The sequence below is a fragment of the Heterodontus francisci genome, chromosome 19 (genome assembly GCF_036365525.1).
Source record: "Heterodontus francisci isolate sHetFra1 chromosome 19, sHetFra1.hap1, whole genome shotgun sequence".
In the NCBI taxonomy this organism is placed as follows: domain Eukaryota; kingdom Metazoa; phylum Chordata; class Chondrichthyes; order Heterodontiformes; family Heterodontidae; genus Heterodontus; species Heterodontus francisci.
The window spans coordinates 31,938,750-31,964,866 of record NC_090389.1 but is presented as its reverse complement, the minus strand read 5'-3'; the positions used below and the strand labels follow the sequence as shown (position 1 = coordinate 31,964,866).

At 50.5% G+C, this 26,117-nt stretch overlaps 1 protein-coding gene across 2 annotated transcripts in view; it reads right to left on the bottom strand.

Moving 5' to 3' along the window:
• crbn (cereblon) overlaps positions 1-22,839 on the bottom strand; it is a 54,355-nt gene extending 31,516 nt beyond the window's left edge. Inside the window, exons 1-2 of one of the 2 annotated variants that reach the window (XM_068051488.1) lie at positions 22,735-22,839; positions 2,067-2,173 (exon numbers count right to left, since the gene is read on the bottom strand). In XM_068051488.1, the coding sequence (XP_067907589.1) occupies positions 2,067-2,173; positions 22,735-22,795 (168 nt within the window). In that variant the 5' untranslated portion in view covers positions 22,796-22,839. The remainder of the gene's footprint in view (positions 1-2,066; positions 2,174-22,734) is intronic. The other variant, XM_068051489.1, reaches the window with a different exon arrangement.
• Between the last annotated feature and the right edge of the window lie 3,278 nt (positions 22,840-26,117).

The following is a 26,117-nucleotide window of genomic DNA, read 5'->3' as shown; positions in this document are numbered from 1 at the left end:
TGGCAAAAGAACTGGTGACAAAAGGCGACAGGAGAAAACAAATTCTGCAGCGAGTTATGATGACCTACACTGCAATGCCTGAAAAGGTGGTAGAAACAGATTCAATAACTATCAAAGGGAATTGGATAAATATTTCAAGGGAAAACTTTGCAGGGCTATGGGAAGACAGCGGGGAAGTGGGACTAATTGGACAGCTCTTACAAAGAGCTGGTATTGCTACGATGGACTAAATGGCCACCTTCTATGCTGCATTATTCTATGATAATTGTCGGAACATTGGGCAATTAAAAGTTAATATTTCCAAATGATTGTTAATATGCTTTCAACGTCTTCTCATGCGCAATGCAGTTCGCTTCCTACATTTTAAGATCTGATTTACAGCAAACCATGCGGAGCAAAAGTGGAAATAAAAACTGTATTTCAACTGAAATTACACCACAAAGAAAATCATTTGAAAACTGACAGTCCATAATTAGGTCACTGCCTAATTGTGAATTATGGCAAACACCTCAGGTCATGAAGCCAGTAAAACCTAGACTCCATTCCATTCTCCCAGTTTCTCCACCTCCGACCCATCTATTTTGATGATGCAACCTTCCACAACAGCACCTCTGATGTCTTTCTTTTTCTGCAAGAAGAGTCTCTCTCCCTCCCACTGTGGTTGACAGGGCCCTCAACCGTGTCTGACCCATTTCCCGCACTTCTGCCCTCACCCCTTCCCATCCCTCCCAGAACCGCGACAGGGTTCCCCTTGTCCTCACTTTCCGCCCCATCAGCCTCCACATCCAAAGGATCATCCTCCGCCATTTCCACCACCTCCAGAGTGATGCCACCCCCAAACACATCTTCCCTTCTCCTCCTGTCAGCATTCCAAAGGGATCGTTCCCTCCATGACATCCTGGTCCACTCCGCCATCACCCCCGACACCTCGTCTCCTTCCCAGGCAACTTCCCATGCAATCGCAGGAGGTGTAATACCATCCCTTTTAGCTCCTTTCTCCTCACCATCCAACGCCCCAAACACTTCTTCCAGGTGAAGCAGTGATTTACTTCCTTCAATTTACATAGTGTATTCACTGCTCACAATGCGGTTGCCTCTACACTGGGGAGACCAAACCTAGGTCGGGTGACCGCTTTGTGGAACACCTCCGCTCAATCCGAAAGCATGACCCTGAGCTTCTGGTTCCGTGATTTCAACACATTCCCCTGCTCTCATGCCCACATTTCTGTCCTTGGCCTGCTGCAGTGTTCCAGTGAACATCAACGCAAGCTTGAGGAGCAGCACCTCATCTTTCAATTCTACAGTCTTGTGGACTCAATATGGAGTTCAACAACTTCAGAGTATGACTGGCTTTTTTATATTTTTCTTTTATCATTTTATTTTATTGTTTAACCATATGCCTGTTTTTCCATGTGCTTCTGGATAGAGCTGCTCATTACTCTGCAATTAACACTGTCTCTAGACTAATGATTTGTCTTTCACCTTTAGCATCAACACTTTTGCCTTTGTCCCATGACATCTTTGTTACTTAATCGCTCCTGCCCTCTGCCCCATCACCCAACTTCCCTTTTGTTCTCTTTCCCACCAAACCACCCCCACCCCGTCACTTGCTTAAAACTTAATTCTTTTCTAACCTTTGCCAGTTCTAATGAAAGGTCACAGATCTGAAACATTAACTCTGCTTCTCTCTCCACAGATGCTGCCTGACCTGCTGAGCATTTCCAGCACTTTGTTTCTATTTTAGATTTCCAGCATCTACAGTATTTTGCTTTTATTATAACAACGTATTCACAGCAGTTGGGGTCGTGCTGAGTATGTGTTAAGGCATTATATAATTGCATGTTCTTTGCTCACCTATTTTACTCAGTCATACAAGGAAATTGCATGGAGTTGCAATGACTAATGACTAAACTGATTTTTCAGGCTACTCTGCTCCCCGTCCAAAAAAGATTTCAAAGTAGGTCGTATGCTTGAAAGGAGAAGTTTATTTGTTCTGTCGCTAGTTTCTTTTAGAAACAAATCCTATCACTATCCATAGTTCTAACATTCTGCATTTTTGTACATACAGAGTGTGCTGTTGGTAGACTAGGATCAAAATTGATGGTGTTGGGTTTTTCACATTCTTCACTGTCATGGTCTTCCACCTCCATCTCAGCAAACTCATCTTCATCATCTAATAATAGAAAGAAATAGCTTCACAATACTGTACAACAGTTAACTTTAAAATTGAAGTGTATTATGGTGATTTCACTTGTCAAATTGACATTTTCCTCCACATCACTTTCTATCATACAGAAATCAAAAACAATAAGTAACTTTAAAACTAACTGCAAGTCGTACAGAAATGGTTCTACCAGAGATGTCAGGAACAGAATCAAAGTTCTGGTGGCAGTGCAAGCAGATATAATGAGCATTTGAGTCAGGCAATCTGCTTAAAAAGGAGGAAAAAAATCCATATCTTCATTATCTTAGCTATATGAATAAACAGCTGAGCCAATCTGGGGTATTCTGGTCAGTTTATTATACAGTACTAGTCAGCACTGTGTTCATGGTAAACCAGAGTTTCCACACATGGGTCTGGATTTTGCTGTCAGCAGTAAATGAATGGCATTCATTACACTTGCCCACAGACTTTGTGGGGTTTTGCAATGGAATTTGCAGTGCCTTTTTGGCACAGCACCTTGACAGGGAATCTGTGAGCTATGTAAACAGGGCGAGAAACCATGTATCTCTTAAATCAGACTGATGAATTCTAATGATGCATGTAGAGTCTGAACCAGGAAGTGTCAGAATTCCATGCCAAATCACATACAGAAAATGAAATAAAAGGGAAAGGTTGAGATAGAGATAAGAAACAAAGAAAATGTTAGTAACAAAGAACAGTACAGCACAGGAACAGGCCATTCGGCCCTCCAAGCCTGTGCCGATCTTGATGCCTGCCTAAACTAAAACCTTCTGCACTTCCGGGGTCCGTATCCCTCTATTCCCATCCTATTGATGTATTTGTCAAGATGCCTCTTAAACATCTCTATGGTACCTGCTTCCACCACCTCCCCCGGCAACAAGTTCCAGGCACTCACCACCCTGTGTAAAGAACTTGCCTCGTACATCCCCTCTAAACTTTGCCCCTCTCACCTTAAACCTATGTCCCCTAGTAACTGACTCTTCCACCCTGGGAAAAAGCTTCTGACTATCCACTCTGTCCATGCCGCTTATAACTTTGTAAACCTCTATCATGTCACCCCTCCACCTCCGTCGTTCCAGTGAAAACAATCTGAGTTTATCCAACCTCTCCTCATAGCTAATGCCCTCCAGACCAGGCAAAATCCTGGTAAACCTCTTCTGTACCCTCTCCAAAGCCTCCACGTCCTTCTGGTAGTGTTGTGATTAGAATTGCACGCAATATTCTAAGTGTGGCCTAACTGAAGTTCTGCACAGCTGCAGCATGACTTGCCTATTTTTATACTCTATGCCCCGACTGATGAAGGCAAGCATGCCGTATGCCTTCTTGACTACCTTATCCACCTGCGTTGCCACTTTGTGACCTGTGGACCTGTACGCCCAGATCTCTCTGCCTGTTAGTACTCCTAAGGGTTCTGCTATTTACTGTATATGTCAACTTTTTAAAATCTCTAACAATAATTAAAATCTGAAGGAATGAGATTCCACAGTTGCAAAAGTTAATTTTCAGTGACAAAAAGGGTATTTGACAGTAAGAAAGACTGGTCACAAGTTAAACATTTATATGTTGGAATGAATAAGCCCTACCCTTTTCTGGTGTGATTAGGTGGCATCTATTATCCAAGTTCTGCAACTTCACACTGGTCAATCCATGTATTTGAATGCCAAGTCTCCGTGAGATACCAGTATAGCACAGCTTCAGGAGCAGCAGGGGAACTCAGACAGCAACTTTCTAATTTCCATTTTTAAATCCGGATGAGTGATCTCCAGAGGTTGCTGTCCAGTTTACATTTTTAACGATGAGCGCTGTTAGCCTCACTGTTATTTTTACTGTAAAATCCTGGCTATGCTTTTTTAAACATTTATTAATGGCATTTGGGGGGCATCTCTAGTTTGTTCATGTCTAGGACATGCGCGATGCCAATACCATCACCCTCTATAAGAACAAGGGTGACCACGGAGACTGCAACAACGACCGTGGAATCTCCCTGCTCAGCATAGTGGGGAAAGTCTTCGCTCGAGTTCTTTTGAACAGACTCCAGAAGCTGGCTGAGCGTGTCTCCCCGAGGCATAGTGCAGCTTTCGAGTAGAAAGATCCATCATTGGCATGCTGTTCTCCCTTCGCCAGCTACGGGAAAAATGCCGCGAACAACAGATGCCCCTCTACGTTGATTTCATAGAGCTCACCAAAGCCTTTGACCTCGACAGCAGACATGGTCTCTTCAAACTACTAGCAAAGATCCGATGTCCAAAGCTACTAAGTATCATCACCTCATTCTATGACAACAATTCAGCATAGCAGTGCCTCATCAGACCCCTTTCCTGTCCTGAGTGGCGTGAAACAGGGCTGTGCTCTCACACCTACACTGTTTGGGATCTTCTCACTGCTGCTCTCACATGCATGCAAGTGTTCAGAAGGAATTCTCCTCCACACAAGATCAGATGGCAGGTTGTTCAACCTTGCCCGTCTTAGAGCGAAGACCAAAGTACGGAAAGTCCTAATCAGGGAACTCCTCTTGCTGACGATGCTGCATTAACAACCCACACGGAAGAGTGTCTGCAGAGACTCATCTACAGGACTGCGGCTGTCTGCAACGAATTTGGCCCAACCATCAGCCTCAAGAAAATGATCATGGGACAGGACATCAGAAATGCTCCATCCATCAATAGCGGCGACCACGCTCTGGAAGTGGTTCAAGAGTTCACCCACCTAGGCTCAACTATCACTAGTAACCTGCCTCCCGATGCAGAAATCAACAAGCGCATGGGAATGGCGACCTCTGCTATGTCCAGACTGGCCAAGAGGGTGTAGGAAAATGGCACACTGACATGAAACACAAAAGTCCGAGTGTATCAAGCCTGTGCCCTCAGTACCTTGCTCTACGGCAGCGAGGCCTGGACAACGTATGTCAGCCAAGAGCGACGACTCAACTCATTCCATCTTCGCTGCCTCCAGAGAATCCTTGACATCAGGTGGCAAGACCGTATCTCCAATGCAGAAGTCCTTGAGGCGGCCAACATCCCCAGCATATACACTCTACTGAGCCAGTGGCATTTGAGATGGCTTGGCCATGTGATCCTCATGGAAGATGGCAGGATCCCCAAGGACGCATTGTACAGCAAGCTCGTCACTGGTATCAGACCCACTGGCCATCCATGTCTCCGCTTTAAAGGCGTCTGCAAACTCGACATGAAATCCTATGACATTGACCACAAGTCGTGGGAGTCAGTTGCCAGTGATCGCCAGAGCTGGCGGACAGCCATAAAGATGGAGCTAAAGAGTGGCGAGTCGAAGAGACTTAGCAGTTGGCAGGAAAAAAGACAGAAGTGTAAGGAGAGCGCCAACTGTGTAACAGCCACGACAACCAATTTTATCTGCAGCGCCTGTGGAAGAGTCTGTCACTCTCGAACTGGCCTACTCCAGGCACTGCTCCACAAACCACTGCCACCTCTAGGCGCTTACCCATTGTCTCTTGAGACAAGGAGATCAAAGAAGAAGTAGTTGTTGCCCTGAAGGTATTAAAAGTCAACCATAAGTTGGGGGGAGCGGGGGGGACTGGTGTCATATGTACAACAGAGCAGTTTGGGGTGACAGGTTCCTTTATCTAGTGGACTTTAGTGAACCAGTTTGGAATTTTACAACAATATGGCACGATCATTGCCTGGTATTAGTCAATTTCACAACATGCCATGGTGATATTTGAAACCATGACCTGTCGGCTACTAGCCTAGTACAATAACCATGGGGCTACTATACCCCATAAATCTCCAATCTTTGTGCTCAGTTCATCTTTCCAACAACTCAGCAGCCATTTAGCAAGTCACCTTGTACACCTTTTAATAGAGTTAGAGCAGCTTTAGAAGACTAACTTTCTTTGGAATAAGTAATTCATGGTGATCTGCAGAAATGTGAAAATATAAACAAACTAAGCTTATAGTCAAAAGAAATAAGGAAAGGACAAAGGATTTGAAATTTATGGCGAAGAATTATAGGTTATAAGGGTAAGTACTGATAGAGATGATCAAACACTATGGGATATAATGGCATAGGTACGGCACAGCAATATCATCCACAGAAAGCAATGAGTCACTGAATAATTTAAGGTAAATGGTAAAATAGATATTCTGGGTTTCACTCCATTGACCTTTGGTTTATACTGCAGCAAGTAATTTTATAGAGCTCTCAAGAGACTACAGTAATGATGCAATTCACACATGGTTTGTAAAATGATGTCCAAATCAATATAAGTGGCCTATTCTCATTCCAGATTGTCTCACCTAAATTGAACACCTTATAATAGTTACTTTGCTGCAATATTACAATGAAAATGTCTGCCAGGATTGTAGGAAGTGGAATGTTTCCCATGGCCAGGGAGTCCAGAACCAGGGGACAGAGTCTCAGAATAAAGGGACGGCCATGTAGGACTGAGATGGAGGAATTTCTTCACTCACAGAGTGGAAAATCTTTGGAATTCTCTGCCCCAGAGGGCTGTGGAGGCTCAGTCGTTGACTATGTTCAAGACTAAGATTGATAGATAGAGGGAGGGGCCAAGGAGGGATTTGAAAAACAAGGGAGATTTTTAATATTGAGATTTAAATATTAAATATTACACATTAAAATCAAGGGTTACAGGGATAGCGCAGGAAAACGGTGTTGAAGTAGAAGTTCAGCATGATGTCATTGAATGGAGGAGTGGGCTTAAAGGACTGAATGGCCTTCTCCTACTCCTATTTCTTGTTATGTTCTTATGAAAGTTATTCACAATTTGAATTTTGGAATATATTATGTGAAGATTGCAGTCATCATAAAAGTTTTACTTAAATTAGAAGTACTTCATTGGTCCAGGCGTATTCACACCTATTCAGTATTGAACTCTCAAATCTGCATTGAAATATACAATATAGATTTTCATTTGTATTTCACTGCAATTGTCTTTGTGCACCAATTGTCAATGAAACAATGCTTGCAGGGTTACTGAGGATGCTCCCAGTGTTCCTTGCTGGAAATCAAGAATGTAGGTGCCATACAATGCTTTAGTTTAGACATACAGCACTGAAACAGGCCCTTCGGCCCACCGAGTCTGTGCCGACCATCAACCACCCATTAATACTAATCCTACACTAATCCCATATTCCTACCACATCCCCATCTCTCCCTATATTTCCCTACCACCTATCTATACTAGGGGCAATTTATAATGACCAATTTACCTACCAACCTGCAAGTCTTTTGGCTTGTGGGAGGAAACCGGAGCACCCGGAGAAAACCCACGCAGACACAGGGAGAACTTGCAAACTCCACACAGGCAGTACCCAGAATTGAACCCGGGTCGCTGGAGCTGTGAGGCTGCAGTGCTAACCACTGCGCCACTGTGCAGTGCTCAATCTGCTCAAGTTATCTCATTAATAGAAACAGTGTTACATCCATTGTAACGATAAGCATTACTTGACAAATAGGCAGGCTTCACTCTAGAACTTGAGCACATAATCTTGGCTCACACCTTAATGTAGAAATCAAAGAGTGTTGGGTGATCAGAAGTGCCATTTTTGAATGAGACATTAAACCAAGATCCCATCCAGTTGTTTAGATGGACGTAAGAGATTCTGTGGTACTATTTAAAGCAGAGGATGCTCTCCTGAACAACATTCATTCCCCAAACATCACAACAATGAACTGACCATTTATTTTGTTTGTTTGGCCTTGCTGCATGCAAACTGGGATTGTGTTTGCTAAATGACCTAAATGAAACTAGGGTAGAAATTGCTCAGAATCAAGCAGCACAAATACAAACCAAGAAATCTTAATCTATATATTCTGCTTGCAACCAAAATGTGCAAAGCCATCATAAAATGTATATTACAAACGCGAGAAATAGAGATAAATCTGCATAGTACAAACATTTCATGTTCACTGAAAAACAAATCCAATCAGTAATTTTATATGTAACTGTATCTTGCCACAACTATTTGATACTACTGCACCAAACAATTGTTCCTGTCGCTCAGCAAACTCATTAAACATTTTCTAACTCTCTCCTGATGCACCATAATGGATTCCTTCAAAGAAATAACCACATTTTGGTAATTAAGCTATCAAAATTTACTTCTGAATGAGAAGTAGGGGTAGGCAGTGATGTAGTGGTATTATCACTGGACTAGTAACCCAGAGACCCAGGATGTTTCTCTGGGGGCATGGGTTCGAATCCCACCACAGCAGAAGGTGGAATTTGAATTTAATTAATAAAAATCTGGAATTAAAAGCTAGTCTAATGATGGCCATGAAACCATTGTCGATTGTTGTAAAAACCCATCTGGTTCACTAATGTCCTTTAGGGAAGGAAATCTGCTGTCCTTACCTGGTCTGGCCTACATGTGACAACAGACCCACAGCAATGTGGTTAACTCTGACATGCCCTCTGAAATGGCCTAGCAAGCCACTCAGTTATACCTAACCGCTACAAAGTCAATAAAAAGGAATGAAACCGGACGGACCACCCAGCATCGATTTAGGCACCAGAAACGACAACGGCAAACCCAGCCCTAACGACCCTGCAAAGTCCTCCTTACTAACATCTGGGGGCTTGTGCCAATGTTGGGAGAGCTGTCCCACAGACTAGTCAAGCAACAGCCTGACACAGTCATACTCATGGAATCATACCTTACAGACAATGTCCCAGACACTACCATCCCCGGGTATGTCCTGTCCCACCGGCAGGACAGACCCACCAGAGGTGACAGCACAGTGGTATACAATAGGGAGGGAGTTGCCCTGGGAGTCCTCAACATTGACTCTGGACCCCATGAAGTCTCATGGCATCAGGTCAAACATGGACAAGGTAACCTCCTACTGATTACCACCTACCGCCCTCCCTCAGCTGATGACTCAGTATTCCTCCATGTTGAACACCACTTGGAGGAAGCACTGAGGGCGGCAAGGGAACAAAATGTACTCTGGGTGGGGGACTTCAATGTCCATCACCAAGAGTGGCTCGGTAGCACCACAACTGACCGAGCTGGTCGAGTCCTAAAGGACATAGCTGCTAGACTGGGTCTGCGACAGGTGGTGGGGGAACCAACACGAGGGAAGAACATACTTGACCTTGTCCTCACCAATCTGCCTGCCGCAGATGCTTCTGTCCATGACAGTATTGGTAGGAGTGACCTCCGCACAGTCCTTGTGGAGACGAAGTCCTGCCTTCACATTGAGGATACCGCCCGTCGTGTGGCACTATCACCGTGCTAAATGGGATAGATTTCGAACAGATCTAGCAATGCAAAACTGGGCATCCGTGGGCCGCTGTGGGCCATCAGCAGCAGCAGAATTGTACTCAACCACAATCTGTAAACTCATGGTCCGGCATATCCCCCACTCTACCATTACCATCAAGCCAGGAGACCAACCCTGGTTCAATTAAGAGTGCAGGAGGGCATGCCAGGAGCAGCACCAGGCATTCCTCAAAATGAGGCATTAACCTGGTGAAGCTACAACACAGGACTACTTGCATGCCAAACTGCATAAGCAGCATGCGATAGACAGAGCTAAGCGATCCCACAACCAACGGATCAGATCTAAGCTCTGCAGTCCTGCCACATCCAGTCGTGAATGGTGATGGACAATTAAACAACTAACTGGAGGAGGTGGCTCCACAAATATCCCCATCGTCAATGATGGGGGAGCCCAGCACATCAATGCGAAAGATAATGTTGAAGCATTTGCAACAATCTTCATCCAGAAGTGCCGAGTTGATGATCCATCTCTGCCTCCTCCTGAAGTCCCCAGCATCACAGATGCCAGACTACAACCGATTCGATTCACTCCGCATGATATCAAGAAACGACTGAAGGCACTGGATACTGCAAAAGCTATGGGCCCTGACAATATTCCGGCAATAGTACTGAAGACCTGTGCTCCAGAACCTGCTGCGCCCCCTAGCCAAGCTGTTCCAGTACAGCTACAACACTGGCTTCTACCCTGCAATGTGGAAAATTGCCCAGGTATGTCCTGTACACAAAAAGCAGGACAAGTCCAACCCGGCCAATTACCGCCCCATCAGTCTACTCTCTATCATCAGTAAAGTGATGGAAGGTGTCATCAACAGCGCCATCAAGTGGCACTTGCTTAGTAATAACCTGCTCAGTGACGCTCAGTTTGGGTTCCACCAGGGCCACTCAGCTCCTGACCTCATTACAGCCTTGGTTCAAACATGGACAAAAGAGCTAAACTCAAGAGGTGAGGCGAGAGTGACTGCCCTTGACATCAAGGCAGCATTTGACCGAGTATGGCATCAAGGAGCCCTAGCAAAACTGAGGTCAATGGGAATCAGGGGGAAAACCCTCCGCTGGCTGGAGTCACACCTAGCACAAAGGAAGGTGGTTGTTGGAGGTCAATCATCTGAGCTCCAGGACATCACTGCAGGAGTTGCTCAGGTTGGTGTCCTAGGCCCAACCATCTACAGCTGCTTCATCAATGACCTTCCTTCAATCATAAGGTCAGAAGTGGGGATGTTCACTGATGATTGCACAATGTTCAGTACCATTCGTGACTCCTCAGATACTGAAGCAGTCTGTGTAGAAATGCAGCAAGACCTGGACAATAACCAGGCTTGGGCTGATAAATGGCAAGTAACATTCGCGCCACAGAAGTGCCAGGCAATGACCATTTCCAACAAGAAAGAATCTAACCATCTCCCCTTGACATTCAACGGCATTACCATCGCTGAATCCCCCACTATCAACATCCTAGGGGCTACCATTGACCAGAAACTGAACTGGAGTAGCCATATAAATACCGTGGCTATAAGAGCAGGTCAGAGGCTAGGAATCCTGAGGTGAGTAACTCACCACCTGACTCCCCAAAGCCTGTTCACCATCTATAAGGCACAAGTCAGGAGTGTGATGGAATACTCTCCACTTGCCTGGATGGGTGCAGCTCCAACACTACAAGAAGCTCGACACCATCCAGGACAAAGCAGCCCGCTTGATTGGCACCCCATCTATAAACATTCACTCCCTCCACCACCGACGCACAGTGGCAGCAGTGCGTACCATCTACAAGATGCACTGCAGCAATGCACCAAGGCTCCTTCGACAGCACCTTCCAAACCCGCGACCTCTACCAACTAGAAGGACAAGGGCAGCAAATACATGGGAACACCACCACCTGCAAGTTCCCCTCCAAGTCTCACACCGTCCTGACTTGGAACTATATCACCGTTCCTTCACTGTCGCTGGGTCAAAATCCTGGAACTCCCTTCCTAATAGCACTGTGGGTCTACCTACCCCAAATGGACTGCAGCGGTTCAAGAAGGCAGCTCACCACCACCATTAGGGATGGGCAATAAATGCTGGCCTGGCCAGTGACGCCCACATCGCATGAATAAAAAAAAAAAAGAGAATTCCATAAAGATTTAAAACCTCAAGAAATAATATATTCAGAGGAAAACAATACTGAAATTTCACAATAATTGACTAAGCAGTTACAGGGCAGTTTCTTAGGCGTCAGCAATCCTATGGCGCCACAAATGACTGCAACACAAGACTCCATAAGCCTTTCCTTTCAATCAATCTCTAGCTCCTGCTCCTTTTCCCGTTGCTGCCAACTACTGTCTCATCTTATGATAAATACCTTCTCTCATCACTATTTTTAAGCTACCTGGCTAGACCATGATACCCATACGTAAAACATCGGACAGATCAGAAAAAGCATCATACTAGGGCTACATCCATGCAGACACAGGGTGTTGCATGTTGAGTGAAGAAAAATAAGAGGACTGCATTTATATAGCACTTGTTGTGACCATAGAACATCCCAAAGTGTCTTCTAGCCAATGAAGTACTTTTGAAGTGCAGTCACTTCAATTTGGGTGAAAAATTTCAGAAACCTTCAGCAGGATCATCTTTGCTGAAAGAGCACAGGCAAAAACTCAAGACTTGCCCAACTTTCACAGCAGAGAACGACTAATATATTTGAAACAAGCACAAAAGTTGTGTTTCCTTGATAAATTCATTTTCTGTTTTGTACTCAGCTAACAGCAGAATATAAAGATTTTGGCCCAATCTCCATAGTCCAGTAACATAACTACTATGCTACCGTACCCGTCGAAAGGGAACATAAACTGGGTTTAGATTATTGAGATAGGTTAGTTTTACCCTACTGACACAACTGTCGCAATAGTAAGCCTGCTCAGTCTAAGAGGAACTGCAGGTTCAAACGTTTGGTGTATGTCCTTGGCTGAGGAGCCAATGGTGCACAGCTATCTTCTGTGGGATTATGACTGAATGCCTGAGTCAAACCCCGCCCACCTCCTCCAGATGTAGCAATATCCTCGCACCATGGATCACCAGTTGGCCTGGAATAGCTGATTCTGGTTGATATATAGTGCCATTTGTTTTGGGGCTGGACTGCAGACAAGTGGGTGCCATCTGTCTCCAGTTATCATGGGGAACTTGGTGCGAAATTATTCATTAATGACCTGACTCTGGCTCAAGGTGTCATACGTAGTAGAGCAGACAGCTCATTGTGATCAATGGAAAATCAGTCCTCGAGCCAAACAAAGCTCACGATCCTTCTGACTTTTGGGTTTTAAGCGGGAGACGTCAGACAAGTTTCCACAGGAATAACTGCTTTGTGGCAGCCAAGCACTCAGAGACTTTGCCTTTTGATCCTTCAATGTCAGCTCTCCCTGTCGTTGTGAAGCAGAATTCATCAAGTGTTGGATTGTTCAGCAACTAAATTCAAGTTCAACCCACCTAAAAAGTAGAGCTTTTCTTGTTTAAAGGAACAAGATTTCCACATTTTAAACCAGCCTCCTTCCAATTTCCAATGTTGCTACCTGATTACTTTTTTTTCAAAAACAGATTTTTGATAGCTGCAATATTTTTTAGCAATATTGACACTCAGCTATAGTTCACAGATTAAAAACTACACTTTATAAATGATTCCTTGAAGTTAATTATTTCCAGGGAGGATTTAATGCACAAGACCCCCACTTTCCCCTACAACATAGCCAGCATAATTATTGAACTTTATAATATTCAATTAAGTCAGGCTTTTTATGTTCTGATCTAACCATTCAAGGTGCCATTTACATCAGTTTTTGTTCTCCAAATACGTTTGCTGCACTTCTCGGCTACAGCTTTCTTTTTCCCTCCCTTTCTTGTATACACAATGACTTGAAGCTGTACTTCTGCCTGCGGCATAAAAGAATCTAGAACAGTTTTTTTCAAGTTTTCAACTGCATCCAGTACATCACAGGAAAAAAGGGACAGAAAACTGTGGGCACTCAAAATTTAACATTAACCTACAGTGCAAAAGTAGTCAAAAATGGCTTTGGAAAATAATACACACGCACTGAGTTCATGATACAAAATAGACTAGAAAGTTTAAGGCACAGAAAGAGGCCACTTGGCTCATCGTATATGTGCTGGCCGATAAACTATCCACCTATTCTAATCCCATTTTCCAGCATTTGTTCCGTAGCCCTGCAGCTTATGGCACTTGATGTTAAATCTTTAGGTTTGGAAAACAAACTGCTATGCCAGTAACTGTGTAGAAGGGGAAGATAAATCCAGACTGAGGAAAAACAAGGACAGAGGAAATGACAGTGGATAGTTGAGAAAGAAATGGGAAGAGAAAAAAAATCCAAATTTCAAGTAATTAGGTAGAAACAAAGTATGGCAAAAGTCATTGATATGCTGCATAGTACACTCAATTACTGCAGCATAGTGAACATATTACAGCATTACACATTTTAAATCAGCAGACATTTTTTGCTAGCCCTTCAAATATAAAAAACCAAGAGAGACACAAAGAATACTTCTTAGGTATGTGCGCACTAATTTGGGGTTTATTTAGAAATGACTAAGTTTGTGCCCTCCTCTTCTCACTTTGTAGTATAGTTTCATTAGTCACCCTCTGGTACCTCATCCAAATGGCCATTTTTTGTGTGAGTTGGAAGCAGTGACAATTAGCTGGCAATTTTACAGGAATTTACATTACAACCAACCCCAATTCTGTCTTCAGTTGATGCTTATACTTGCGGAAGCAATTAAATTTGGGAATGTTGATTTTTCCCCCATTTTAGCCAAATGCAATTCAGTCAATTCTGGTGTTCCAACATTCACACCACCCTCTGTTCTGATAGAACTTGAACATCAAGTAACAAAGAAAGAACCGTTCATGACTTTAGGATGTCTCAAAGTGCTTTACAGCCAATGAAATACTTTTGAAGTGGAGTCACAATTTCCAAACAAACTCCTCCAAACTGCAATGTGATAAACAGACAATCTAAATTTTCTTAGTGATATTGATTGAGGGATAAAAATCAGCCAAAACACCAAGAACAACTTCAGTATCATGTGCAATGCTCCCTCTAAGCTGCACAGCAAGCCAAAAGATCCCATGCAGGCTGAGCACACATCGAGCACCTTAAATTACAGCACAAAAAATTGTGAAGGACCTGTGCAATTAAATGAATAGGCAGTGCACAAGAAAAAATTAGAGGGAACGTTAATCATGCGTCAGTTTCCTCCCACATGCCAAAGACTTGCAGGTCGATAGGTTAATTGGCCATTACAAATTGCCCCTAGTATAGGTAGGTGGTAGGGAAATATAGGGACAGGTGGGGATGTGGTAGGAATATGGGATTAGTGCAGGATTAGTATAAATGGGTGGTTGATGGTCGGCACAGACTCGGTGGGCTGAAGGGCCTGTTTCAGTGCTGTATCTCTTAAAAAAAAACTATTCTATTCACCTGAGCGCGCAGAAGGGGCCTCAATTTTAACATCACATCTGAAAGACACCTTTGAAAGTGCTGCACACTCAGCACTGCACTGAAGTGTCAGCCTAGATTTTTGTGTTCAAGTCTCTGCAGTGGGAACATAGCAACAGCAGTAGGCCATTTAGTCCATTGAACCTGATCCACCATTCAATGAGATCATGGCTGATCTGTGACTTAACTACATACTTTGTTTCATATCCCTTGATGCCTTTGGCTAACAAATTTTTTATGAACCTCAGTTTTAAAGTTAACAATTGATCTAGAATCAATTGCTGTTTACAGAAGAGTTCCAAATTTCTACCAGCCTATGCTATAAGTGGGGTTTCCTAATTTCACTCTTGAAAGGTCTGGCTCTAGTTTTTTTAGACTATGCCTCCTCGTCCTGGACTCCCCCAACCAACAGAAATAGTTTCTCTCAATCTACCCTTCTGCTCCCCTTAACATCTTGAAAACATTCATCAAATCACCTCAACCTTATAAATTCCAAGCAATACAACACTAGTTTTTGTAAACTTGCTTCTCAGTTTATCCCTTGGAGTCCAGGTATCATTCTGGTAAATCAACACTGCACCCCTTCCAAAGCCAATATATCCTTCCTAAGTTGTGATGTCCAGGATTACTCAGAATACTCCTGCTGTGGTCTGACCAGGGCTTTGCATCGCTGAAACATAACTTTTATCCCCTTGTATTCTATGCCTCTAGATATCACGGCCAGCATCCTATTTGTGTTTTTGATTATTTTCTGTACCTGTTAATGACTTTTAATGATTTGCATACCTGGATTCCCAAATCTCTTTAGACCTCCACTACTTCCAGGCAAGGCGAGTGCACTACCAACTGAGCTAAGGCTGAGTTTAACTGGCACAATAGCAATACCAGCTATCAATAGTCTGCATTCTTGGCACAATATTCTTTTAACTTATTCAGAAATATTAGGCATGGGACCTCGACAGTATTGAACTATTTCCACAGCTACGAAATAATAACCACAGGATATAAAGGATTCAGAAGTTGGGTCCGATTCTTCAACACCACAGCTTCAATGAAACATGTCTCCCTCTCCCCGGGCGCAGTCTCCCCTTCCTTCTCCCTCTTACTTTCCCAAATCCCCACCCAGGGCACGGTCTCTCCCTCTTCCTTCCCCACTCGGGGCAGCATGGTCTCTTCCCACAACACCACACCCCCTCCCTCGGGACACGCTCTCTCCCTCCTTCTTACCCTCCGCCAGATCATGCTCCCTCCCTCCATCTTCCCCTCCCCCCTCCACGGGTGACGCTCTCTCCCTCCATCTTCCCCTCCCACCCCGGGTCACACTCTCTCCCTCCTTCTTCCCCTCCCCCACCACCACCCCACCACCCGGGTCACGCTCTCCCTCCTTCTTCCCCTCTCCCCCCGGGTCACGCTCTCTCCCTCCTTCTTCCCCTCCCCCACCACCACCCCTCCACCCGGGTCACGCTCTCCCTCCTTCTTCCCCTCTCCCCCCGGGTCACGCTCTCTCCCTCCTTCCTTCCAACTCCCCCTCCCCCCCCACGCCAGGTCACGCTCCACACCTCCTTCTTAACCGGGGTCACGCGCTCTCCCCCCTCCTCCCCCCCTGGTCATGCTCTCTCCCTCCTTCTTCCCCCCTCCTCCCTCCTGGTCATACCCTCTCCCTCCTTCTTCTCCCCTCCTCCCTCCTTCCCCCCCCCTCCCTCCCCCTGCTCACGCTCTCTCCCTCCTTCCCCCCCCCCTCCCTCCCCCTGGTCACGCTCTCTCCCTCCTTCTTCCCCCCTCCTCCTGGTCACGTTCTCTCCCTCCTTCTTCCTCCCGCCCCCTGGTCACGCTCTATCCCTCCTTCTTCCCCCCTCCTCCCTCCCACCCCCTGGTCACACACTCTCCCTCCTTCTACCCCGCCCCCCCCTCCTCCCTCCCTCCCCCTGGTCACGCTCTCTCCCTCCTTCTTTCCCCACCCCCCCCCTCCCTCCCCCTGATCACGCTCTCTCACTCCTTCTTCCCCCCCCCCCCTCCTCCCTCCCTCCCCCTGGTCACGCTCTCTCCCTCCATCCCCCTGGTCACGCTCACTCCCTCCTTCTTGCCCCTTCCTCCCTCCCCCTGGTCATGCAGTCCCTCCTTGTTCCCCCCTCCCTCCCCCTGGTCATGCACTCCCTCCTTGTTCCCCCCTCCCTCCCCCTGGTCACGCTCTCCCTCCTTGTTCCCCCCTCCTCCCTCCCTCCCCCTGGTGACGCTCTCTCCCTCCTTCTTCCCCCCCTCCTCGTCACACCCTCTCCCTCCTTCTTCTCCCTTCCTCCCTCACTCCTCCAGCCCCTCCCTCCCCCTGGTCACGCTCTCTCCCTCCTTCCTCCCTCCCCCTGGTCAAGCTCTCTCCCTCCTTCTTCCCCTCTCCCTGGGCACGCACTCTCCCTCCCCCTGGGCACGCACTCTCCCTCCTTCCTCCCTCCCCCTGGGCACGCACTCTCCCTCCTTCCTCCCTCCCCCTGGGCACGCACTCTCCCTCCTTCCTCCCTCCCCCTGGGCACGCACTCTCCCTCCTTCCTCCCTCCCCCTGGGCACGCACTCTCCCTCCTTCCTCCCTCCCCCTGGGCACGCACTCTCCCTCCTTCCTCCCTCCCCCTGGGCACGCACTCTCCCTCCTTCCTCCCTCCCCCTGGGCACGCGCTCTCTCCCTCCCTCCTTCCACCCACCCCCTGGTCACGCTCTCTCTCTCTCTCTCCCTCCTTCCTCCCCCTGGTCACGCTCTCTCTCTCCCTCCTTCCTCCCCCTGGTCACGCGCTCTCTCTCTCTCCCTCCTTCCTCCCCCTGGTCACGCTCTCTCTCTCTCCCTCCTTCCTTCCTCCCCCTGGTCACGCTCTCTCTCTCTCCCTCCTTCCTTCCTCCCCCTGGTCACGCTCTCTCTCTCTCCCTCCTTCCTTCCTCCCCCTGGTCACGCTCTCTCTCTCTCTCCCTCCTTCCTTCCTCCCCCTGGTCACGCTCTCTCTCTCCCTCCTTCCTTCCTCCCCCTGGTCACGCTCTCTCTCTCCCTCCTTCCTCCCCCTGGTCACGCTCTCTCTCTCTCTCCCTCCTTCCTCCCCCTGGTCACGCTCTCTCTCTCTCTCCCTCCTTCCTCCCCCTGGTCACGCTCTCTCTCTCTCCCTCCTTCCTCCCCCTGGTCACGCTCTCTCTCTCTCCCTCCCTCCTTCCTCCCCCTGGTCACGCTCTCTCTCTCTCCCTCCTTCCTCCCCCTGCTCACGCTCTCTCTCTCTCTCTCTCCCTCCTTCCTCCCCCTGGTCACGCTCTCTCTCTCCCTCCTCCCTCCCCCTGGTCACGCTCTCTCTCTCCCTCCTTCCTGCCCCTGGTCACGCTCTCTCTCTCCCTCCTTCCTGCCCCTGGTCACGCTCTCTCTCTCCCTCCTTCCTACCCCTGGTCACGCTCTCTCTCTCCCTCCTTCCTGCCCCTGGTCACGCTCTCTCTCTCCCTCCTTCCTGCCCCTGGTCACGCTCTCTCTCTCCCTCCTTCCTGCCCCTGGTCACGCTCTCTCTCTCCCTCCTTCCTGCCCCTGGTCACACTCTCTCTCTCCCTCCTTCCTCCCCCTGGTCACGCTCTCTCTCTCCCTCCTTCCTCCCCCTGGTCACGCTCTCTCTCTCCCTCCTTCCTCCCCCTGGTCACGCCCTCTCCCTCCTGCTTCCCCCCTCCTCCCTCCCTCCCCCTGGTCACGTTCTCTCCCTCCTGCTTCCCCCCTCCTCCCTCCGGTCACGCTCTCTCCCTCCTTCTTCCCCCTCCCTCTGTTCACGCCCTCTCCCTCCTTCCTCCCCCTGGTCACGCCCTCTCCCTCGTCCGGTCACGTTCTCTCCCTCCTTCTTCCCCCCCTCCTCCCTCGTCCGGTCACGTTCTCTCCCTCCTTCTTCCCCCCCTCCTCCCTCCCCCTGGTCACGCTCTCTCCCTCCTTCTTGCCCCCTCCTCGCTCCCCCTGGTCACGCTCTCCCTCCTCCTTCCCCCCTCCTCCCTCCCCCTGGTCACGCTCTCTCCCTCCTTCTCGCCCCCTCCTCCCTCTCCCAGGTCACGCTCTCTCCCTCCTTCTCCCCCCCTCCTCCCTCCCCCTGGTCACGCTCTCTCCCTCCTTCTTCCCCCCTCCTCCCTCCCCCTGGTCACGCTCTCTCCCTCCTTCCCCCTTCCTCCCTCCCCCTGGTCACGCTCTCTCCCTCCTTCCCCCTTCCTCCCTCCCCCTGGTCACGCTCTCTCCCTCCTTCTTCCCCCCTCCTGCCTCTCCCAGGTCACGCTCTCTCCCTCCTTCTTCCCCCCTCCTGCCTCCCCCTGTTCACGCTCTCTCCCTCCTTCTTGCCCCCTCCTCGCTCCCCCTGGTCACGCTCTCCCTCCTCCTTCCCCCCTCCTCCCTCCCCCTGGTCACGCTCTCTCCCTCCTTCTCGCCCCCTCCTCCCTCTCCCAGGTCACGCTCTCTCCCTCCTTCTCCCCCCCTCCTCCCTCCCCCTGGTCACGCTCTCTCCCTCCTTCTTCCCCCCTCCTCCCTCCCCCTGGTCACGCTCTCTCCCTCCTTCCCCCTTCCTCCCTCCCCCTGGTCACGCTCTCTCCCTCCTTCCCCCTTCCTCCCTCCCCCTGGTCATGCTCTCTCCCTCCTTCTTCCCCCCTCCTGCCTCTCCCAGGTCACGCTCTCTCCCTCCTTCTTCCCCCCTCCTGCCTCCCCCTGTTCACGCTCTCTCCCTCCTTCTTCCCCCCTCCTCCCTCCCCCTGGTCACGCTCTCTCCCTCCTTCTTCCCCCCTCCTCCCTCCCCCTGGTCACGCTCTCTCCCTCCTTCTTCCCCCCTCCTCCCTCCCCCTGGTCACGCTCTCTCCCTCCTTCTTCCCCCCTCCTCCCTCCCCCTGGTCACGCTCTCTCCCTCCTTCTTCCCCCCTCCTCCCTCCCCCTGGTCACGCTCTCTCCCTCCTTCTTCCCCCCTCCTCCCTCCCCCTGGTCACGCTCTCTCCCTCCTTCTTCCCCCCCTCCTCCCTCCCCCTGGTCACGCTCTCTCCCTCCTTCTTCCCCCCTCCTCCCTCCCCCTGGTCACGCTCTCTCCCTCCTTCTTCCCCCCCTCCTCCCTCCCCCTGGTCACGCTCTCTCCCTCCTTCTTCCCCCCTCCTCCCTCCCCCTGGTCACGCTCTCTCCCTCCTTCTTCCCCCCCTCCTCCCTCCCCCTGGTCATGCTCTCTCCCTCCCTCCCCCTGGTCACGCTCTCTCCCTCCTTCTTCCCCCCCTCCTCCCTCCCCCTGTTCACGCTCTCTCCCTCCTTCCCCCCTCCTCCCTCCCCCTGGTCACGCTCTCTCCCTCCTCCCTCCCCCTGGTCACGCTCTCTCCCTCCTTCTTCCCCCCTCCTCCCTCCCCCTGGTCACGCTCTCTCCCTCCTTCTTCCCCCCTCCTCCCTCCCCCTGGTCACGCTCTCTCCCTCCTTCTTCCCCCCTCCTCCCTCCCCCTGGTCACGCTCTCTCCCTCCTTCTTCCCCCCTCCTCCCTCCCCCTGGTCACGCTCTCTCCCTCCTTCTTCCCCCCTCCTCCCTCCCCCTGGTCACGCTCTCTCCCTCCTTCTTCCCCCCTCCTCCCTCCCCCTGGTCACGCTCTCTCCCTCCTTCTTCCCCCCTCCTCCCTCCCCCTGGTCACGCTCTCTCCCTCCTTCTTCCCCCCTCCTCCCTCCCCCTGGTCACGCTCTCTCCCTCCTTCTTCCTCCCTCCCCCTGGTCACGCTCTCTCCCTCCTTCTTCCTCCCTCCCCCTGGTCACGCTCTCTCCCTCCTTCTTCCCCCCTCCTCCCTCCCCCTGGTCACGCTCTCTCCCTCCTTCTTCCCCCCTCCTCCCTCCCCCTGGTCACGCTCTCTCCCTCCTTCTTCCCCCCTCCTCCCTCCCCCTGGTCACGCTCTCTCCCTCCTTCTTCCCCCCTCCTCCCTCCCCCCTCCTCCCTCCCCCTGGTCACGCTCTCTCCCTCCTTCTTCCCCCCTCCTCCCTCCCCCTGGTCACGCTCTCTCCCTCCTTCTTCCCCCCTCCTCCCTCCCCCTGGTCACGCTCTCTCCCTCCTTCTTCCCCCCTCCTCCCTCCCCCTGGTCACGCTCTCTCCCTCCTTCTTCCCCCCCTCCTCCCTCCCCCTGGTCACGCTCTCTCCCTCCTTCTTCCCCCCCTCCTCCCTCCCCCTGGTCACGCTCTCTCCCTCCTTCTTCCCCCCTCCTCCCTCCCCCTGGTCACGCTCTCTCCCTCCTTCTTCCCCCCTCCTCCCTCCCCCTGGTCACGCTCTCTCCCTCCTTCTTCCCCCCTCCCCCTGGTCACGCTCTCTCCCTCCTTCTTCCTCCCTCCCCCTGGTCACGCTCTCTCCCTCCTTCTTCCCCCCTCCTCCCTCCCCCTGGTCACGCTCTCTCCCTCCTTCTTCCCCCCTCCCCCTGGTCACGCTCTCTCCCTCCTTCTTCCTCCCTCCCCCTGGTCACGCTCTCTCCCTCCTTCTTCCTCCCTCCCCCTGGTCACGCTCTCTCCCTCCTTCTTCCTCCCTCCCCCTGGTCACGCTCTCTCCCTCCTTCTTCCTCCCTCCCCCTGGTCACGCTCTCTCCCTCCTTCTTCCTCCCTCCCCCTGGTCACGCTCTCTCCCTCCTTCTTCCTCCCTCCCCCTGGTCACGCTCTCTCCCTCCTTCTTCCTCCCTCCCCCTGGTCACGCTCTCTCCCTCCTTCTTCCTCCCCTCCCCCTGGTCACGCTCTCTCCCTCCTTCTTCCTCCCTCCCCCTGGTCACGCTCTCTCCCTCCTTCTTCCCCCCTCCCCCTGGTCACGCTCTCTCCCTCCTTCTTCCCCCCTCCCCCTGGTCACGCTCTCTCCCTCCTTCTTCCCCCCTCCTCCCTCCCCCTTCCCCCCTCCTCCTCCTGGTCACGCTCTCTCCCTCCTTCTTCCCCCCTCCTCCCTCCCCCTGGTCACGCTCTCTCCCTCCTTCTTCCCCCCTCCTCCCTCCCCCTGGTCATGCTCTCTCCCTCCTTCTTCCCCCCCCCTCCTCCCTCTCCCTGGTCACGCTCTCTCCCTCCTTCTTCCCCCCTCCTCCCTCCCCCTGGTCACGCTCTCTCCCTCCTTCTTCCCCCCCCCTCCTCCCTCTCCCTGGTCACGCTCTCTCCCTCCTTCTTCCCCCCTCCTCCCTCCCCCTGGTCACGCTCTCTCCCTCCTTCTTCCCCCCTCCTCCCTCCCCCTGGTCATGCTCTCTCCCTCCTTCTTCCCCCCCCCTCCTCCCTCTCCCTGGTCACGCTCTCTCCCTCCTTCTTCCCCCCCCCTCCTCCCTCTCCCTGGTCACGCTCTCTCCCTCCTTCTTCCCCCCTCCTCCCTCCCCCTGGTCACGCTCTCTCCCTCCTTCTTCCCCCCTCCTCCCTCCCCCTTGTTATGCTCTCTCCCTCCTTCTTCCCCCCCTCCTCCCCCCTCTCCCAGGTCACGCTCTCTCCCTCCTCCCTCCCCCTGGTTATGCTCTCTCCCTCCTTCTTCCCCCCCCTCCTCCCCCCTCTCCCAGGTCACGCTCTCTCCCTCCTTCTTCCCCCCTCTTCCGGGTCACGGTCTCTCCCTCCTTCGCCCCACAACGCCCACCCACACCCCCGGTGTCTCCCTCCGCCTCTGCCCAGTCTCTCCCTCTCTCATGCCCTTTAGCCCCTGGAATGTCGGTCGCGGTAGCGGCTCATTAACAAACTTTGCCCTTTCGGTTTCTGGCGATGGGACCTGCAATGTCGGCCGCTTTGTCAAAGGAGTCCGTAAGTGCGCTGCCCCATCCCCACCGCCTCCCCTTCCTGCCGGGACAGTGCTCATTACCTGGCAGCGGTAGCAATTGGTTCTCTCGCTCGTCACCTCCTCCATCTTCTTCCTCCGCCATCTTTGTTGTTTATCTCAGTGCATTGTGGGGAATGTACGCACTCAGGGCGGCCTGCGCGGAGGGTCCGCGCGTGTGGGGCGTGGCGCGCGCATGCGCGGTGTAACCAGCCGTGTGGGGGCGTGGCGCGCGCATGCCCAGAGCGGGCAGGGTCATGCAGAGCATTCCAGATCAGAACAACTTGCTGCATAAAAAAAATTATCTCACCTCGGTGGTGCATCCACGAAGTGGAGGACTATGTGTATGGCACTTTTCAGAGGTAGTCAAACCGGTGCCTAGGCGAGCACAGTTGCGCTGGGGGTTGCCGGATGGACAAAGAAGTCAGAGCAGGTAGTGCGGGAGTCTCCAGAGGACGTCCCACTTTTTAATAGGTATTCAATTCTGAGTACTGATGAGCGAGAGGGTTCTTCTGGGGCAGTTGGGCGGTGCCGTACCACCTATCCTTCGTGGAGCAGTTTCTGCGGGAAAACACTTTTGACCACCGGTCCATGAGGCAGTGGTCTGCACGGAATGTCCTCAAGGCCCTACGGGAAAAGGAAACGGTGGATCATGTCGGATGGTTCCCCGAGCAGACCGTCAAAGTCATTTGGCGGAATGCCTCATCACCAGAACTTTCAAACAAGCACCAAGACGTAGCTTGGCTGGTGGTGAGAAGGGCCCTCCCCGTCAGATCCTTCATGCACACCCGAAGTCTCGCCCCCTCCGCACAATGCCCCCGCGTTGGCTGTGGTGGGGAAGAGACGGTCGCCCACCTCCTCCTGGAATGTGCCTTTGCAAAGCAGGTGTGGAAAGAGATGCAGTGGTTTTTGTCAAGGTTCATCCCAAGCAGCTCTAACACAGGAGTCTGTGCTCTACGGGCTGTTCCCAGGGACGCACACCGAGACAAACATCAACTGCTGCTGGAGGACTATCAATTCGGTGAAAGACGCCCTTTGGTCTGCCCGAAACTTGCTGGTCTTCCAGCGCAAAGAGTTGTCCACCACCGAATGTTGCAGACTGGCACATTCCAAGGTCCAGGACTACGTGCTGAGGGACGCACTAAAGCTTGGGGCAGCCGCAGCAAAGGCTCAATGGGGAAAGACCACAGTGTAAGGTTCCCCCACCAAGCTGGACTGAGGGGCTGGATCAATGGGAAACCCCTCGAACTGTATCGTTAATATTCTCAATTACTGTAAATGTAAAACTGTAATTGACATGACAATTGTGAAACAGAAGGGTTGGGAAGAAACTCATGACAGTATTGAAGGAAACTGATCTCCCTTGCAATGTTTGTATTTTTTGGTGCTGTTTGGAAACTGTTTGGCAATGTAATTTTTACAGATTTTTATGAATAAAGTATATTTTGGAAATTAAAAAAAAGGTTCTTCTGGGGAATGCACCGAGAATCTTGCCAGGAATTTCATGGCTGACTCAGCTGTGCTGGGATGGAGAAAAAGGGACAAGAGGGCAATCGTGGTAGGGGATTCTACGGTTAGAGGAACCGTGGTCACAGACTTGATTCCAGGATGGTATGTTTCCTCCCTGGTGCAAGGGTCTTGGATATCACTGAGCGGCTACAAACTACAAAGAGGGTGAGGGTGTACAGCCAGAGGTCGTGGTCCACGTTGGTACCAATGACATAGGTCGAAAGAGGGATGAGGTCCTGCAAAAAGAATTTAGGGAGCTAGGCAGTGGATTAAAAAGTAGGACCTCAAAGGTTCTAATATCTGGGTTTCTTCCAGTGCCATGCGCTAGTGAATATATTTATTTATTTAGAGATACAGCACTGAAACAGGCCCTTCGGCCCACCGAGTCTGTGCTGACCATCAACCACCCATTTATACTAATCCTATATACCTACCACATCCCCACCTTCCCTATATTCCCCTACCACCCACCTATACTAAGGGCAATTTATAATGGCCAATTTACCTATCAACCTGCAAGTCTTTGGCTGTGGGAGGAAACCGGAGCACCCGGCGAAAACCCACGTGGTCACAGTGAGAACTTGCAAACTCCGCACAGGCAGTACCCAGAATTGAACCCGGGTCGCTGGAGCTGTGAGGCTGCGGTGCTAACCACTGTGCCGCCCATGAATAGGTGGTTAGAGCAGATGAATGCGTGGTTGGGGAGATGATGCAGGAGGGAGGGCTTTAGATTCTTGGATCACTTGGGCCTGTTTCTGCTGAAGGTGGGATCTGTATAAGATGGATGGGTTGCACCTGAACTAGTTCTATACCCTGGGATATTAAACTGCCAGTCCTGCCCTTCCCTCAACTATGCCTCATTAATAGCAATAATATCATATTCCCATGTGTTAATCAACGCACTCAATTCATCTGACTTACTAGTAAGACTCCTTGCATTAAAATAGATACAATCCAGCCCTGCATTATTTGCCTGAGCCTTAACAGATCTACATTTACTCTGACCTCCGGACTGACTTAGCTTCACATTTATATTTGATTGTACATCACCTCCTACTGTGCTTCCACTCTGTATCCCATCCACCTGCCAAATTAGTTTAAACCCCCCCAACAGCATGAGCAAAACTCCCAGCAAGTTGGTGGAACAAGGCCCCTAGTGTAATTAGTATTTTTTAATTCAGGGAGTAACTAATTAATCTAGGGGTAAGTCACGGCAGGAGAGCTCAGCCCCATGAGCAGTACTGGACTTAATCCTAGGGAATGAAGCCGGACAAGTGGTAGAAGTGTCAGTGGGGGAGCATTTTGGGGAGAGTGACCATAACTCTAAGATTTAAGGTTATTTCGGAAAAGGACATGGAGGGTTCGGAAATAAGAGTACTGAGTTGGGGGAAGGCAGATTTCAATATGATAAAACAGGATCTGGCCAAAGTGAACTGGGAGCAGCTTCTTATAGGAAAGTCTACATCAGACCAATGGGAGTCATTTAGAAGGGAAATTGTGAGGGTTCAGGTGCAGCATGTTCCTGTAAAGGTGAAGAGTAGGACCAACAGGTCAAGGGAACCCTGGATGTCAAGGGATATAGAGGCTTCTCCTGCGCTATGTGGGAAATCAGGGATGCTTCCAGTGTCCTTGACGACCATGTGTGCAGGATGTGTATCCAGCTGCAGCTACTGGCTACCCGCATTACGGAGCTGGAGCTGCGGGTGGATTCACTGTGGAGCATCCGCGATGCTGAGGACATCGTGGATAGCACGTCTAGTGAGGTGGTCACGCCACAGGTAATGGCTGCACAGGCAGAAAAGGGATGGGTGACCACCAGACGGAGTACTGGGGGAAGGCAGGAGTCCTCTGTGGCCATCCCCCCCTCAAACAGATATACCGCTTTGGATTCTATTGGGGGGATGACCTCCCAGGGGAAA